The sequence below is a fragment of the Balaenoptera acutorostrata genome, chromosome 13 (genome assembly GCF_949987535.1).
Source record: "Balaenoptera acutorostrata chromosome 13, mBalAcu1.1, whole genome shotgun sequence".
In the NCBI taxonomy this organism is placed as follows: domain Eukaryota; kingdom Metazoa; phylum Chordata; class Mammalia; order Artiodactyla; family Balaenopteridae; genus Balaenoptera; species Balaenoptera acutorostrata.
This window is the reverse complement of record NC_080076.1, coordinates 64,586,125-64,604,609: the sequence shown is the minus strand read 5'-3', so window position 1 is coordinate 64,604,609 and position 18,485 is coordinate 64,586,125. Positions and strand designations below refer to the sequence as shown.

Sequence of the window (18,485 nt, the reverse complement as noted above, 5' to 3'; positions counted from 1 at the left end):
GGCCAAGCGGGGGGCGCCGGCCGAAATGACTGACAGGCGGCGCGGGGGCAGCCCGGCCGCCGTTTGGAAATAGCAGTTCGCCCCTCCCGGTTTCCCCGCCGGCCTGACGCGGCGGCCCGGGAGCGCGCGAGTTGAGCCGTCGCGGGCTCTCGCTCTGCCGCGGAGACGCTGCGGCGGCCGGGGCGCCCGAAGGGGAACCCAGCATGTCGCTGCCTCCGGAGAAGGCGTCCGAGCTGAAGCAGCTCATCCACCAGCAGCTGAGCAAGGCGAGGCGGGGCGGACGGCGGGGGCCGGGCGGCGGGGTCGGGCCGGGGCGGGAGGCAAGCCCCGCGGAGCCGCGTCGAGCACGGCTGTGGGGCCGCAGGCCGTCGCTTCACCGGGGAGGTGGCGGCGGAGGGGCTGCTGGTGCTCGGGGCTCAGCTGGGGCCCCGCAGCAGCCGCCCCACGCCCGCCGCGCGCCTGTGCCGAGTGTCGGCGTCTTTCAGCCCCGCCGTGGTCCTGACACGGCACTGTGTTCCTCAGATTCATAAAGGGTCACTCAGTTAACTCACGGTCACATCTAAAAAGTTGAAAGCTGACATTTAGCCTTTGATCGTCTCCTGCAGGTCTCTGCTCTACTCTCAAAAGGCTGGTTTCGGTTGAGTGTTATTTGTGGGGAAATGCTAGCAAAGGTAATAGATAAGCAGTAGAGCTTATTTTTAGGATTTGTACTAAAAAATTCATCTTTAAAGTTTTTTTTCCTTTTAAAAACGTTATCTTTATTCTCAGTGAATTTCGGTGACAATTTCACATTTATTGTTACTTTAGAGGTCTTCCTGAATTTAGTCTATCTACACTCTCATTATGATTACTATTTTTTGGGGGGCGGGTCAGTATTTTAGAAAGAGGTTAGCTAGTTGGCAATCTTTGACTGATTTGTAACGTTGTAAGTCGTAATGCGAGTTTTCTGCATAGATGGATGTCCATGGCAGGATAAGAGAAATACTTGCTGAGACCATACGGGAAGAACTGGCACCTGATCAGCAACAGTTATCAACGGAAGATTTGATCAAAGCCCTTAGACGCCGGGGAATCATTGATGATGTGATGAAAGAACTTAATTTTGTTACTGTGAGTAATCTTTTAGAGGAAAAAATTTGAGAGTCTAAGTATATTCTCATGCTTACTGCTGCTCATAGGGTCCATATTTGGGGCCTCTCCTTTTAGTAAAACTATTTTTTAAATAAGACCATTTTGTCTAGTAATATCCTTGTCTCAAGTATGAGCTACTCTACCCTTGAATGGAGCAGGTAGGATTATGCCTCAGTGAAATTGGAGTTATGGACCTGATTATTCCCTTTACAGTGCGAGTTTTGTTTTTTGTTTTTTTTTTTAAGAAATTCACGTTCTTTTATTTATTTATTTATTTATTTATTTATGACTGTGTTGGGTCTTCGTTTCTGTGCGAGGGCTTTCTCTAGTTGTGGCAAGTGGGGACCACTCTTCATCGCGGTGTGCGGGCCTCTCACCATCGCGGCCTCTCTTGTTGCGGAGCACAGGCTCCAGACGCGCAGGCTCAGTAATTGTGGCTCACGGGCCCAGTTGCTCCATGGCATGTGGGATCTTCCCAGACCAGGGCTCGAACCCGTGTCCCCTGCATTGGCAGGCAGATTCTCAACCACTGTGCCACCAGGGAAGCCCACAGTGCGAGTTTTTTCTTGTTATTTTCTAGGTCTGTAAGTATATATATTAGTCAAATTAGTTCACTCCAACCTAATTCTTTTTTACTAATATTCTATAATTTTTCTAGATTAAGCTTATTTTTAAAATAAACACATTCTTTTGGCACTGTGTTTTCTAAGATGAACAAATTATCAGTCTCTTTAAGAAAATAGTTGTCTGCATAAGAACCTTCAAATCTTTTCATACAAATAGGTCAGTAGTGAGGTGATAGCCTCTCAGTGCACAAATTAGTAAGTAGGTCTTCTTTTGAAAATGAGGCAATAATGAGAGACTGTGACCTCAATACCTAGGTAATATATTGTGAAAATTGGATGGACTTCATAATACACCAGGGAATAAGTGTTTTAGTACAGCATCCTTTTTTGGTTTTTGAGGTTTATAAACTCATTTGTTATAAAAATTGACCTAGTAACAGCTTCTGCTGTGTGAATGTGTCACTTCCTTATTAAAATCAGTTCTGTTCCTGGTGGAATCACAAGCCAGATGTTATATGAGGTTTGGAGAAAATTTAACCTTCTGTAAAGTGTTAAGAATTTGTTTTAGCATTTTGTGGACATGGCTTGAAGATCATTAATTCCTTCGTGTTAGACTTTAGGCGTGACCAGTTGCATTACTGTTTTGTCAGGCTTTTCATTATTTTAACTATGCTAGGAAAGTAAGGACATTTTGAGGGGGTTTTATCCTATCTGCTTTTGGTTCAGTTCTTAGTCCCATTATTGGCATTTCCTTGCTTAACTATAATTTTTGTTTTCTAATTTGTTTTGATTTTTTTTTGCCATTCTAGGATAATGTTGATCAAGAACTCCCTTCCTCTCCAAAACAACCTGTTGGCTTTACTGACAGACAATCAACGTTGTTAAAAAAAAGTATGTGTATTTCTTTTTAACATTAATTTAGTTGTGGATAGTACTGCATATTGATGGGCTATACTGTTTGGTATTTGATAGAAAACATTTCAATTTTTTTTTCCATAATGAAATAGTTATATTTTTGTGATTAATCATCCAAAAAACCTAGATTCTATTTTGCATGAAGTATATCAGAAGATTTAATGTATAGCTGAGTGGAAGCAAAAACAGGACCACCTGTTTCTCATATTTTATTAATATAGCTTATAAATTGTACAACCTTGCTTTTTAAATGGCAGTGTAATTATTTAACAAGTATACTAGCTGAGTTGGTAATTGTTTGAGTTGGTTTGTGGAGGTGAAGGAATGTTGGATAAGCAACTAAAAAATAAAGGTATCCTAAACCTTGGCTCTGACTCCTTTCTAGCTGGGAGAAAGTAGCCAGAGTGTAAATTCAGAAAAAGATATCGTATTAGGTATCTTTTCTTCGTGGGGTACACGGTGGGGCCTGGTATATAGTAAATATGTTACTCTTTCTTTATTTAGTCTTTGGTTTTATTTCTGTCAAGTTATTATTTCCTATTGTCTTGATCACATTGCTTAAGTTAATTGGCAGTTTCCTCATATATATTGCTACACTTTACAGCTAATATTGATCCAACACGGAGGTATCTTTACCTTCAGGTTTTGGGTGGAAAAGCTTTCTTGGAACACCTGCAAGAACCTGAGCCTATACCAGGACAAGCTTGTTCAACCTTTACTTTATGTTTACATTTTCGAAACCAACGTTTTCGTTCTAAACCTGTTCCATGTGCCTGTGAACCAGATTTTCATGATGGCTTTTTACTTGAAGTACACAGAGAAAATTTAGGTAAGGAGCAATAATAAATTGCCATTTAATTTTGTAAATCTTTGTTAGGTTTTATTGCAGTACAACTTCTGCAGTAAACAACTTCTGCTTAAGGAGAGATTTATAATGGATGAATCTCCCGGTCTTTTGTTTTATTTATTTTCCCTTGCTGCTTTTTTCTACGTAAACTATTTATACCTACCTTCTTGCTTTATTTTTTGCAAATTTGTTTTCCCTGAATATTATTTTTTGACTGTTTTAATGGTTGGTTCTTTAGTAATAAAAATTTAAATGCTTGTTAGGTGGAGAATGAGACAGGATCCTCATTTATGAAAGACGGCTAGATTTACGATGTCACGTAACTTTTACAATCAAAGTTTAGATGTGAATCTATTACTCATTGTTATGACTTTAAAATTATGATGCTTGATTACTGTAATTATTTAACATTGTTTCTTTCTGTAAAGGTATCTTACATACTTTAGTTGTCAATATCAAAATCTTTATAACATATTTGTAAACTTAACAGTTTTATAATTATACGTTCAGAATTTTAGATTACTGAGATGGCTAATGCACTACTAAAATTTTGTTATTTTTTACCCGGTGAAAAATGTTACCTTAATAAGGCAGTTAATGGCTTAAATTGCTAGTTCCAAGGTGCTGGATCTTTCAGTTTTGTGTAGATAATACAGTGGTTGTTTCTAGAGGTTTTGGGATAAAGGTATTTTATTCCTCAAGTACCTTTATTAAAGGGGAATAATGGTATAATGGTACCTTTATTAAAGGGGAATATTAAAGGGGAATGTTGACATGTTTGAAGGCCTTTTATTGTGGTAGCATATATTATTTATGTACTTTTGAAGAGCAGACTTACCTCTTAGAGGTCAGAAAACACCAATAAGCATTAAGTAACTAGGTAACTTGTCACAGTTCCACCAGTCCTCTCAAAAGTTAGTGATACAAATAGGACTGTACTTTTATTCCCAGTCTGTAACATGCTTCCTGAGGCATTGCCAACTTGCTCTGTTTGGTTTTATTTGTTTATTATTAGTATCCTTTTCAACGAAAGTATTCTTTTACGTTGGTCTAACTGGATATGTAATGTGGTGTAATTTTTTTTGTTTATGTTGCTAGGTGATGGAACTAGAATGGCTGATTCAACAACAATGTTATCAATAAGTGACCCAGTTCATATGGTGCTAATCAAAACAGACATATTTGCCGAGACCACTTTAGTAGCATCCTATTTTCTTGAATGGCGATCAGTTTTGGGCTCAGAAAATGGAGTCACCAATCTTACTGTGGAACTTATGGGTGTAGGTATGATGATTAATATCACTGTTACCTTTTTATAGCCACAGTTGGTTTGTAAATACATTTTACATTTTAAAAATGCCTTTGTGGGCTTCCCTGGTGGCGCAGTGGTTGAGAGTCTGCCTGCTAATGCAGGGGGCACGGGTTCGAGCCCTGGTCTGGGAGGATCCCATGTGCCGCAGAGCGACTGGGCCCGTGAGCCACAGCTGCTGAGCCTGCGCGTCTGGAGCCTCTGCTCCGCAGCGAGAAAGGTCGCGATGGTGAGGGGCCCGCACACCACGATGAGGAGTGGCCCCCGCTTGCCACAGCTGGAGAAGGCCCTCGCACAGAGGCGAAGACCCAACACAGCCAAAAAAATAAATTAATTAATTAAAAAAAAAATGCCTTTGTAAGCCAAGGGGGAAACGTGTAAAAAGAGTTTCATTGGAATTACAATTGGACTCCAGTATTACAATTTTAGGAAATGTCTTGAGTAGTGTGAGTATAGAACTTCACTGTCACTCTGGCCTTATCTTAAGGAAAAAAATTTTTTTTCTGTGAGATGCATAAAGAAATCTTGAGGGCTTTTTTCCTCCAAATTTATTTGCTATGAAGAAAGTTAAGATTCTTCACACACGCATGAACGCACTCACCCATACGTGACAACCTCCATCCTAGCACAGCCCAGAATACTGCGCATCCCATCAGTGCCAGGGCCTTCCTGTACCAGCGGTTCTTGCAGAACATGGAGTAGGTATTCTTCTAACCTTTTACAGGTGGGAAAGGGGCTCAAAGAAGGGCTAATTTGCTCAATGTCAGTATCAATGGTAGTATTGTTTGAGAACGGAGATGGTACCTGTCTTGTCACCATTGTTTTCCTGGACTCTTGCATGCTACCTGATACGTAATAAATATTTGCTAGTGGAATGAAGAACAAAATAAAACCTGCACTGTTTTAAACACTACATATTATGCAATTACTAGGTTGACCAAAAAGATCTTATGGAAAAACCTGGACGAACCTTTTGGCCGACCCAATACTTGTGGTATTGAAATTTGGTTACAGAGTTAAACTTGGCCAATGGACAATAGAGCTTTAGTAATTTAGATTTTGATAAGTTAGAACCCAGAATACGTTTTTCCATAAGTAAATAGTAGGGAGAAAGCTCTATGTAGGAGATTTTTTCAAAAAAATACTTATTTATTTATTTGGCTGCTCTGGGTCTTAGTTGCGGCATCTAGTTCCCTGAGCAGGGATTGAACCCGGGGCCCCTGCATTAGGAGTGCAGAGTCTTAACCACTGGACCACCAGGGAAGTCCCAGGATATTTATTCTCAAAAGAGATACCTATTATTTGTTTTCAAATACAGACCTAACACTATAGTCATAGAATGACCTGGAAATTTCTGATTCATCAAAGAAATATTAAATAGTTCTGGTGTGAAGTATATTTGTTTTCTAATTCTTTAGATCCAGGCATGGATTAAAATGTAATGTGAAAAATGGGAAGGGATAAATGGAAATTACTATATGTGACAAAATATATAAATATTTTCTGAGAATGAGGTGTTAACAGTTGCTTTGTACTCAGCCATAAAAAGGAATGAAATTGGGTCATTTGTAGAGACATGGATGGACCTAGAGAGTGTCATACAGAGTGAAGTAAGCCAGAAAGAGGAAAACAAATATCGTGTAATAATGCATATATGCAGAATCTAGAAAAATGGTACAGATGATCTTATTTGCAAAGCAGAAATAGAGACACAGACGTAGAGAACAAATGTATGGATACCAAGGTGGGGTGGGGTGGGAGGTATTGGGAGACTGGGATTGACACATACACATTATTGATACTAAAAAAAAAAAGAAGAAAAAAACCCCAGTTGCTTTGACTTTGTTTTTAATGAAGATAAAAATCAAGAATCATAAATTCTTTAGGTCTGAAAAGTCCTTTAAAATGTAATTTGGAAGCTAAGAAAATAGGTAATCTCCTTATAACTAGATAAAGGCCTTTGAACAAAATAAAAACTAATTTGATTTGGTTCATTTTTAATATGAATATTAAAGATGACATTAAATATTATCTTTATTCCATGTAAGTGGTAAAGTACAAAAATTCTTAAATTATTTTGGTTAAACTTTGATTGACTAAATATATATAGTATTGAAACTTTTGAAGTTACATTTATTTACATTTACAGGCACAGAATCAAAAGTTTCTGTGGGAATTTTAAATATAAAACTTGAGATGTACCCACCACTCAATCAAACATTATCTCAGGAAGTAGTGAACACACAGGTAAATAATCCTGAATTTCTCTTCTTTGTGTGTGTGTTTTCATAGTAGTATATTTACTTGTTAATTGTAGAAAGTGTTCTCTTTTTAGAAAATTATCATTTATTAGTTTTAAGCAAGAGAAGGACAATATGAATCATTATTTAAAATTTTTTGTCTGGGGTCAAAAAAGGTGGCTCTGACTATTGTATGGAGACTGGATTGTCCTGGGAAGTGTGAGAACAGGGAGACCAGTTAGGAGGCCCTTACAGACAAGTGGTGGTGGTGTCTTCGATTAGGGTACTGGTAACGATGGAGGAAATGCAGAGATTTGTTACATATTTGAAGTAATTAATTGAGCAGAATGAATATAAATTGATATATATTTTTTTAAATTTCAAGCTTGCTTTGGAACGTCAGAAAACTGCAGAGAAAGAGCGGTTATTTCTTGTGTATGCTAAGCAGTGGTGGAGAGAATATTTGCAAATTCGACCCTCACACAATTCACGGCTGGTTAAGATTTTTGCACAGGTTTGTAAATTGTATGAGAAAAGCTTCACACCTGTATTTGAGATTTACTGTTGTAAATGTAAATTTCATTTAACTTGAATTTGTAAAATGTATTTATTGGAGATTTACTGTTGTAAATGTAAATTTCATTTAACTTGAATTTGTAAAGTGTATTTATTCCAGACAAATGAAAGTTTATTTATAAAATAGAATGCTGATTTTGTAGTACTCTCTTACAGTAGTAAGTAGGTGAGTGACATAACACAATCTTTGTTTTATTTTGGTTTTCTTTTTCAATTGTTTTTCTAAACCTTTTTTGAATATATTTGATTTAAACTAGATGAAAATTCATTTTATTTAACTTGGAGTGTGTCCTTGATAGATACTTTGTACTAAATAATTAAGTACTGGGACACTTTGCAATTTATATATAAATTCAACTTTCCTGTGCAGAATTGGGAGTGTAGGCATGTATTTTTTTGTTAGGGTACTTTTAAGGCAAACAATATTACATGTAATAATTTTATTTAACCCAGATCTCTAAGCTGGTGACCAGCAATATTTTACAGCATTTTAGTTATTATCTCTGCCTCTATTGTTTATTTTTATCATAATTTTAAAATATTTATGTATTTTTATTTGGCTGTGCCAGGTCTTAGTTGGGCATGCGGGATCTTTAGTTGCAGCATGTGAGATCTAGTTCCCTAACCAGGGATCGAACCTGGGCCCTCTGCATTGGGAGCGTGAGTCTTAACTGCTGGACTGCCAGGGAAGTCCCTCTGCCTCTATTTTTTCTATCCTAAGCCCATTTTCTCTTATTAATGAACCAACATAAGATAAATGATCAGATCCATATTTTTTTACAACTTCTGTGAAACCATTCAAATATTTTATATGTATTCAGCCTCGAGTAGGTGCTTTCATATGAGTATAGTGTAGTATTTTGGGTAGTATTTCTCAGACCCTATACATTTGTCTAGCTTTAACCTACATTCCCTAGATTTTAGAACAGGCTAAAAATGGTTCAGTTTCTAGGTGAGGAGCTTGAGAATGGGAGACCTAGTTGACTGGTGGTGGAAATGCGGGAAGTGGCTTCTGACTTTCCAATAGCATTGTCTATACGTTGAATGACTGGGCAGGTGATGTCAGGACAAGGGTGAAGAGAAACCAGTTGAGGTATAACTGGCTCCATGCTGTCTATGTAGTCTGGGGTGCAGTTATTCACTGCCCTGTGGAATCCCGGACCAGAGAGAGGACCTGCACAGGGAGGGAGGGAGGGAGGAAGTGGATCGGAGAAATGGCACACGGAAGAGCTGAATAATGTCCTGTTGTGTATACATACACACCACACCTTCTTTATCCATTCATCCCTTGATGGACACTTAGGTGTTTCCGTAACTTGGCCATTGTGAATAATGCTGCAGTGACCTGGGATGGGTGTGCAGGTATCTCTTTGAGATGCTGATTTCAGTTGCTTTGGATGTACATCCAGGAGTGGGATTGCTGGGTCATAAGATGGTTTAAGTTCTTACTGTCACAGGCTTTGGAGTCAGATGGCTCAGTGTTTGAATCCTGGCTCTGTTGTGTAATAGCTGTAGCTTCAGTTTCTTTAACTTTATTTATTTTTTATTTTATTTATTTATTTTTGACTGTGTCGGGTCTTCGTTGCCGTGCGCCGGCTTTCTCTAGTTGCAGCGAGTGGGGGCTATTCTTCATTGCAGTGTGTGGGCTTCTCATTGCGGTGGCTTTTCTAGTTGCAGAGCATGGGCTCTAGACGTGCAGGCTTCAGTAGTTGTGGCACGAGGGCTCAGTAGTTGTGGCACGAGGGCTCAGTAGTTGTGGCACATGAGCTTAGTTGCTCTGCGTGTAGCTTCAGTTTCTTTATCGATGAAATGAAAATAATAAGAGATGTTATGAGGATTAAAAGAAAAATTGCATGCACAACACTCAGCAGCCTAGTGCTGCATGTAAGGTGAGCGCTCAAGAAGTGGTGTCCAGAATTATTTTCTCTCATTAATGTATTCTAAGAAAAAGTGTTAAAATTGGGAACGATTAACCTGTCATTACAGATAATGTTTTCCCCTTCTCCTCCAGGATGAAAATGGGATAAATAGACCAGTCTGTTCTTATGTTAAACCACTTCGAGCTGGGAGGCTTCTGGATACTCCAAGGCAAGCAGCAAGATTTGTTAATGTCCTTGGTTATGAAAGAGCCCCTGTTATCGGAGGAGGAGGTAAACAGGAACAGTGGTGCACTCTGCTGGCCTTTCTCTGTAGAAACAAGGTATCCTACACACATAATAGAACTAAAAACCAGTACATCATAGTTATTGTGAGTTTATGGTATATTTGTAAAAGAATTAACTTCGGAAAAAAGTACGTATTGTCAATTTGAACAAGTCAGGGTCTTGTTTTCATCATTTTCCTTAACATTTAAATGTCAGTACATTAAAAAAAAAAACTTCACATCTTTATTTTCTCTTGTAATTTCTTATTTAACATAATGTGATTTTTGTGAGGTGTAGGGACCTACAAGTACTGTAGTGTCAGAAACCAAGGTGGAGAGGTAAACAGTGAATTAGGTATAGCACCAAGACCAGAACCATGGTCTTTTAGTACTATTCATGGGTTAAAATTTGCTTAGATGGTACTTTTTTTTTTTTTAAGAGAAAATGGCAGTTACAAAATGAATGTGGAAAAAAATGTTGGATTACACGGTATTTAGTTTCAAATATAAGTATATATTTAAGAATTTATGTGTATATATTGATGTTGAACGTAAATGAATTGATTTTAGTAAACTAATTTTATATCTTATGGGATGTTTTTTAATTTTCTGTGTTCTAAAAATTTTGATGATATTATGAAAACAAGACTATCTTTAGCATTCCAACTCTGTTGAAACACAACAGAAAAAATAAATTTCTTTCATGTATTATTGTTTTGAAATAATTTTTAGTCTGAAGTTGTATAAATAGTACATATGGGTATTCACAAGGCAAAGCTTATACATTGGAAGAAACCATTTAGATTAGAGATTGATTTGTCAATTGGAAAGATTTTTAAAGACAATTGAAAACAGTTAAACATTACTTATCAAAAAAATTATTTTGATTTATTCCCAAGTTGTAGTTCCCAGAAGTTATATGTATGGATTTAAACTTAAAATAAAAATTTCAAATATAGTAGGACTGGTACATATTTTAAATTATCTAAATAATTCTTTTGTAAAACAAATAATCACCCCCTTTGATTCTCTGTTTTATTTTCTTTACCTGAGTTTATTTGAAGAGATAGCACAGCTTGACTTAGAAGTTTGAAAATTATTTAAAATATTTTTCTTGCACAAACGATAGCTTTACAACAGTAAAGGTGAAATTTCACCCATAATTCTATTTTTCATCTATTTTTATATTTTTATGTTTCTCTCCTGTGTATATATGATTTTTTCCATAATTATAATTGATATAAATAAAATTTTGTGCCCTGCTTTTATAAATTAGCATTATGCTTTGAACGTTTTCCTATGTGTTGCTACAGTCATTATGATCTCCATCTTTTAATGGCTGAATAAAGTTTTCATGAGTTGATATACAAAATCTACTTAACTGTTTTGCTGTCATAGGATCTGTTTTGCCATCATAGGAACTGTTTCTTTTGGCTAAGTTAGGCTTGCTTCCAATTTTTTTATATCACTGTGAATGAATTTTTACATTGAATGTCTTTGGTTGTATTATTATTTTTCTTTTGAAATTTTTTTCTAATACAAAATCTCATGTATAGAAATAACTGGGTCTAAAAGGTTGGATATTACATTTTTCAAAAGTCAATTTAACAATTATAAGGTGCTATTTGTTTTATTATTGTTAATTAAAAGACAGCAGTGTAGAGCCACTAATGCAAAATTTGGGGGAAAGAAATCATCCCTCATTCTAACACTGAACTCAGTAGTTATTTTTGCTTTTGTGTATTACCTGTAAGTCCTACACTTAAATACATATCTTCATATAATTATAGCCTTACTGTTTAATTAATTTTAATACTTTTTTCACAGAAAATGTCAGATATTTTCTATTATTTTTGTTGTTTCATAATTTTTTAAAATTGTGAAAGTAATATAACATTAGCAAAGAGAGTTTAGACAAGAGAAGGGGAAACTATATATATATAATCTATGCTAATTGTAGCTATTGTTGGTGTTCTGTTGTTCTTTTATCCAATCATTTTTTTCTATGTATGTATTTCCTTAAAACGATCATGTATAGATACTTTAATTCATTGTTTTAAGTTTGAGTATTTTCCCATTTATTTTCATTTCCTACTATATGATTTGTCAGCTTGTGTGTTCATGCCCTTTAGCTATTTACCTTTAAATTCTTACTGCTTTTCTTTCTATGTTGTATGAGTTCTTTATAAACTTTGGAATCTTAAAGTGTACATATTATGACTATCACATTTGTAGGCACTGACTTTGTAAAATAGGTGCTTTTAAAATTTGTATGTTCTTTTTTCCCCTCATTATTTTAGCTTAACACTGGACTAATGATTAAAAGTGAAAATTTAATAATACTTTTTAATTGCAATTTTGTATTTAAATATTTAAAGAGGAAACAATATGAAGGAATAAATAGTTAATTTTACTTCCTTTCATTTCCAGGGAGACTGTGAAGACCATGCCAACCTCCTGTGCAGCCTCCTTCTCGGATATGGGCTGGAAGCCTTTGTCTGTGTCGGGACAAAGGCCAAGGGAGTGACCCACGCATGGGTTATGACGTGTGGGACTGATGGAACCATCACTTTTTGGGAGAGTTTAACAGGACACAGGTTTGTCAACTAAGTTTATAAGGATATTAACATGAAGGTGTAAATGTTGTAAACTATAGGTTCTTTGTTTGTATTGATGATACTCGAAGACACGTATTGATAATTTTGGTTATATAAAAAATTACTTCAAGTAAGATAACTATGAACTAAACTCTAAGAAAATTTGTACACCTAAAATGTTCTTTACCAACATGATATTAATAAAAAATGAATTATGTTTATTTTTAATTTCATGTAATTGGCTTGTTTTTTTTTCTTTTTTTCTTGGCCGTGTGTGCCACGTGGCACGCGGGATCTTAGTTCCCTGAGCAGGGATCAAACCCGTGCCCCCTGCAGTGGACCTGTGGAGTCTTAACCACTGGACCACCAGGGATGTCCTGGCATATGTTTTTCCTGATGATCGTCCCTAAGCCTAAAAATAAATACAAGTTGTAAATCATTTCTTTTGAAAATTTGATGTGGTTACCAACTCTGTGTTGGTAAATCCACTGTACTTTTTTTCAGTGTCATCAGATTTTGAAAGAGCGAAATGTTCCCCTCCTTCCTGGAACATTCTCTTCCATAGCTTCTCTCGTAGCACTGTGTTTCAGTTTTCATTATTCCTCTTTGGCTGTTCTCTGTTTTCCTTCATTTTATCTTCAAATGTGGGAGTTCCTGAAAGCACAGCCCTGGGCCCTCTTCTCATTTTCCTGGGTTTTCTTTTTCCCTGGTTGATAATCATTTTAATTAGTTGTACCTAAAAATGTGTAACTAAATTATTTTGTTATCTGATAAGTGTTTTTGATCTTAATGCTATACACAGAATATGTTCTTGTGTTAAAGGAATAAAATTGGTTCTATGTCGTAAGATGTGCCGTACAATTAACATAGAGTAATCAGATTGTGGAAATAGAAGAAGGAAAAACAAGTATTAAACTGTAGTCCTGGGAAATAGTTATGACCTTAAGTGTTAGAATAATTTTTTTCCTCAATAAACTGCTGTCGTCTTAATTTTTAAGTTCTTATTATATAAAATTATGATTAATCTTTTTTAGATACCTCCACAAACCTACCAATCCTGATGAGCCTTCAGCTGCTGAACAGTCCAAACCGTTGTACCCGTATCGAACAATCGGTTGTGTTTTCAATCATCAGATGTTCCTGGGAAACTGTCAGCCCTCTGACTCAGTAGAAAGCTGTGTGTTCGATTTGAATGATGAGTCCAAATGGAAACCCATGAGTGAGGAAGCAGTTAAATCCGTGTGTGCTCCAGGGGCCACGACGTCCCTCCCTCCCTTCCCTCCGCTGTGTGCGTCCACGATCGATGCTTCGGTAACAAGCAATGGAATTGAAATGCAGCTCAGGCTACTCGTGTCAGAACACAGGAAGGTAATTAACACTGACATTTGTGCTTTCGTGCAGTTTTTTCATTTGTTTATGTATTTAATAATTTTGGGGGGGGCATGTAAAATAGTGCCAATCAATATTCTAGCCCTAAACAAAGCAAATTCAATCCCTTCCTTTATGAAGCTTGTAGTTTTGAAAATCATGAGAGTAAAGTTCTGAGATTCAAAAGTTTCTAAACTCACCAATACTTCGAGAATTTATTACTTCCTTCTAGAAATGAAGAACGGTGGACTTGGTCAGACTTTTGTGAATTTGGATTTCCTCTTTGTAAAGTACTTATTCAAATCATTCCCCATTGAAAATATTGGGTTAATTTTTTTCATATTCATTTTTTTCCAGGTTAGTTTAGTTTGTTTTGTTTTTCTATTACATTAAAGTAGGTAGATGTAAGATGGTATCCTCATTGTGTCTTTAATTTGCATTTCCCTGATTACTAATGAGATCAAGCTTCTTATTAGTCATTTAGATTTCTTTTGTAAAGGGCCTTAAAGGAAACATAAAAAGAACTAATCATAAAGGAAAAGATTAGTATATTTTAAGAACTTATGTTCATCAAAAGAAATCATTAAGAGAGTGAAAAAGCAGCCTTGGAGTGGGAAAAGTTATTTGCCACACATATAACCAACAAAAGACTAGAGTCCAAAACTTCTACAGAAGATTGATTTCTAATTCACCTTTTGGGATTCCCTAGTAGACTCCCCACCTTGGGTGAGCCCTGATACTCGTTCCTTGAGACCATCAAAGGCAAGCTGATTACCAAGTATGTTCTCTGGGCTCCCAGTTACTCTTAGCTTTGACCTCTAAAATCTTCTTACCTACTTGCCAACTCCTCAAAGCATTTAGGAATATGTTTTGGGAAGTATTTAATGTGGCATCTGTAGTGTGTTTGCAGCAATAGGTGGGTCAGGGCCCCAGCTCACTGCACCGCTGGAAGCCAAAGCCCCTGCCTTGTGCCCTCCATTGCTTGTATTGCCTTTTAGTTTTCTTAGCTCCTGTTCACAAATGAAACCGGTATTTTATTACATTATAAGAGTTACTTTGTATAGAAAAAGAAAACAAAACTGAGCTGGATGCCATTGATGATCACTAGCTAAGTTAATGGTGTCTGTAAACCAGCAAGTGGGATTCCGAGGAAAAGTATAGGTGATCATAGACCTTGGAATCACTTGAAACCAGTTGTAACTGAAAGTGAAATTAGATCTGTTATGGTAATCAAAATATTTAGAATTTTGAGTTTGTTTGTAACATTAAAAAAAAATCTCGTGTCTAGATAGCAATAGTTCATTTGATATTATAAATGACATTGGAATTGCCTTCAACATGTTTTAAGTTCCCTGAGGGCCTAAAGCCTGTGCTCTTCGGTACCTTTTGCAGAATAAATGCTTGGTAAATATTTGAGTTTAATTATATATGCAATTTGTTTGTTGACTTTTCTCCCATACTACAGTTGAATTTATGGTGGGAGCAATCAAATTAAGCAGATTCAATCTTGCTAAACTCTTTAAAGTTAAATAAAATTTAACCTCAGAATTCAGTGACACTGTGTCTTCCGCAGTAGGATGATTCCTTATGGTCTTGTGGATATTAAGGAAGTACAGGATTTGGAGCCTTCACTAACATTGCATTGGCCGATTTTTGTTGTTTCTCCAAGAAGTAAAACCTGATACCTGTGGTTCCTTTTATAATTTTTACTTCTGTGTATCCTTATAATAATTAATAGGAAGAAAATTATGACAGGTTTTAAAAATCTTTTCTTAGCATACATTAAAATAATCAATTATTAAAATAATCAATAAAATAATCAATTTCCCTTTCGATTGCTTGTAGGATCTTGGCCTCACTACTGTTTGGGAAGACCAGCTTTCCTATCTCTTATCACCAGCTCTGGCATCTTATGAATTTGAGCGTACAACCAGTATATCTGCGGGCAATGAAGAATTTCAGGACGCCATCAGGAGGGCTGTACCTGATGGTCACACATTTAAAGGGTTCCCGATACACTTTGTGTATAGAAATGCGCGGCGCGCCTTTGCCACGTGTCTTCGGTAGGTGGATTGTGACATCATAGATGTTTCTGACTTAATGTCAGCCATCAGTATGGTTCTCATTTAGGAATGACTTCAGAGTCACACAGGCAGCTCTTATGATGTATCCTCCTGCCACAGGTTGTGATTCATTAGGACCAGAATGTAGCTCTAGAGAGTTCGGGATAATTTTCCCAGTGGTTTTGGTGCAATCTAGTTGAGGATCACTGATCTTACCTAGCGTCACTTTAAAAATTTATAGACTATGAGGAAATAGTTTATAATTTGAATAGTTTTACCAAAATTACAGAGCCATTGGTAGCAGAGACAGGATTTTTAAAAATCATTTTTTTAAACATCTTTATTGGAGTATAATTGCTTTACAATGGTGTGTTAGTTTCTGCTGTATAACAGTGAATCAGCTATACGTATACATATATCCCCGTATCTCCTCCCTCTTGCGTCTCCCTCCCACCCTCCCCATCCCTAAAAATCATTTTAAATACTGACTTTCTTGGGAATAAGAAAGTAAAACCTAAATTCATTTCTTAATTGAATACATTTTCTTTCTTCTGTAGGTCTCCTTTCTGTGAAGAAATAATCTGTTGCCGTGGAGACCAGGTGCGACTGGCAGTTCGTGTCCGAGTGTTTACTTACCCTGAATCTGCATGTGCTGTTTGGATCATGTTTGCTTGTAAATATCGCTCGGTACTATAGGACTAACTAACATTTCTATAAGAATATACCTGTATTTTATTGGAATTTTACACATTGTATTGATACATTACTAGCTGTTTAGAGATTCATTATTTTAAAAATCACAGTCTGGCTTGGATGTCATATTTCACTTTCGTATATACCTGACTAATAATGTTTGAAAAAAATCATGATGTGTGTATTTAAAAATTAAGGATGAAAAACTTGTATAAATCTGAGTGGAAGATAGTATAAATTAAGTGTGTATCCTATTTTAATAAATGCTACTTTGTTTATAGGTAGTCAGTAGTTTAAATATGAATATAAAATTTACTCAGTTTTCTTTACATTAACAGGTAATCAGAAAGTTATTTGTCTAAGGGTTTGAGCCATAGTAAAATTAATATGATTATTATTTTTCATAGATTAATGGGATTATTTTATATAAGTTAGGAGACTTTGACTTCACAACAGATTTATTTATTACATAGGTGAAAATACATTTTGATGAATTTACCACTTTTGTGGTTTACCCATAACCATAGGGATATTTGTGACTTTCCAGAGAGTTATGGGAAGATATGGATGCAGGAGCAGGGAAAAAACTAGTACCAGAAAAGCATAAATATTAGTAACAAAACAAACTGCACTTGAAAGTACACAAATAATTTATAAATATTTGTTAGTTTGATTCATTATAAAAGTGAATTGGGTATTTTAGAAAAAATTTATCATACCCTTTTGTTATGATGTTGAGAAATTGTTTTCTGTAATTAATATTGATAGTCTGTTGCTGGCTGATTTTCTGTGGTCAGAGGGTTCATTACTAGCCTCTCATGGAGTCCATCTACTGAAACCACGGTTTTTCTTTCTTTCTTTTTCCCTTTGTGATAAAAACATCGATGTATATGTGACAAATCTAAATCAGAATTGTGTGTGAGGCCACTGAAAAATAAGCCTCTGTGAGCGCCTCCATGCCGATGTTTGATTTTAAATTGAGCACAGTGAGCGTTGAAGAAAGAGGCTGTAGCAGTTTGACTGTAAGAAGCTGCCTGACGGATTACTTTGCAGGTCCGTCCGCCTCTCTGCACAGCTCTCGGTTCAGTTCCTTCTCCCGCTGGGCTTCTTAGGAAAGTGACTGTGTACCGTTGGCTGTGCAAGTTATTCTTTTCATCACTTTAATTCACCATCACAAATAAGATTTAATGTTTTAAAAATTAAAATCTAAAGATATCCTAAAATTTACTTTTTGTTTTATTTTTACGTATGATAACTATTTATGATTTCACTTGTTTAAAAAGTCTGAAAATATCCCTCCTGTATCAATTCTTATTGAAAACAATCAGGAGTTTCTTGAGAGACTGACATGACTTTAGAGGATTAGCGAGATATGAGTTAGACTTTTACTGTGTTGCTGGAGTTACTCACAAAGCTTTTGACAGAGAAAGTGGCTTGTAGTTTTCAACTTCTGGAACAAACTCTTTATGAGGCACGTACTAAGAGGCAGACTGTATAATATATGAGATCAAGGCTGTGTTATCTTTGAGGCTAGGCTTTCTGCCTTATTGTGCCAGAGTAACACATGTACTTATAATGCGCCTTTGGTGTAAATTCTAAAATAAATTTCCTTTTTATGCACTTTAATAGAGTCTGGCATGAATTAATATTTTCCTTTAAAGATGGTTTATTTCCAGATATTACTTAAGTCCTTTTATCACTAGAATTCTGCTACTCTTCTTGCTAATAATTTTTCTTTTTAAAAATTAAATTTATCTTGTATATTTAGCTCTGTCATAAAAATTGTTTTTCTATTAAAATTGTAAACTTTTTTTAATATAATGCTTCTATTGTGTTCTTTTTTAAAAAATATTTATATATTTATTTGGTTGTGCTGGGTTGTTTTTTTTTTAACATCTTTATTGGAGTATAGTTGCTTTACAATGGTGTGTTAGTTTCTGCTTTATAACAAAGTGAATCAGCTATACATATACATATATCCCCATATCTCCCCCCTCTTGTGTCTTCCTCCCACCCTCCCTATCCCATCCCTCTAGT

At 36.1% G+C, this 18,485-nt stretch overlaps 1 protein-coding gene and 1 non-coding gene across 4 annotated transcripts; one reads left to right on the top strand and one right to left on the bottom strand.

Annotated features, from left to right (window-relative positions):
- The first annotated feature begins 18 nt into the window (after positions 1-18).
- On the top strand, positions 19-18,269 carry CEP76 (centrosomal protein 76). 3 transcript variants are annotated; one of them, XM_057526637.1, is made up of 12 exons: positions 19-266; positions 955-1,110; positions 2,507-2,588; positions 3,397-3,441; positions 4,558-4,743; positions 6,918-7,015; positions 7,394-7,522; positions 9,596-9,784; positions 12,158-12,324; positions 13,359-13,692; positions 15,538-15,755; positions 16,313-18,269. In XM_057526637.1, exons 1-12 carry the CDS (start codon positions 204-206, stop codon positions 16,449-16,451), a joined length of 1,806 nt encoding a protein of 601 aa, XP_057382620.1. In that variant the 5' UTR covers positions 19-203; the 3' UTR covers positions 16,452-18,269. The 3 variants fall into 3 exon arrangements, with proteins under 3 accessions (XP_057382620.1, XP_057382619.1, XP_057382618.1); XM_057526635.1 differs by having other exon boundaries at positions 20-266; positions 3,217-3,441; XM_057526636.1 differs by lacking the exon at positions 6,918-7,015 and having other exon boundaries at positions 3,217-3,441; positions 4,558-4,739.
- Positions 5,959-6,031, bottom strand: TRNAR-CCU (transfer RNA arginine (anticodon CCU)). The gene has a single exon. It is a non-coding gene; the product is annotated as a tRNA-Arg (tRNA).
- Positions 18,270-18,485: the final 216 nt, after the last annotated feature.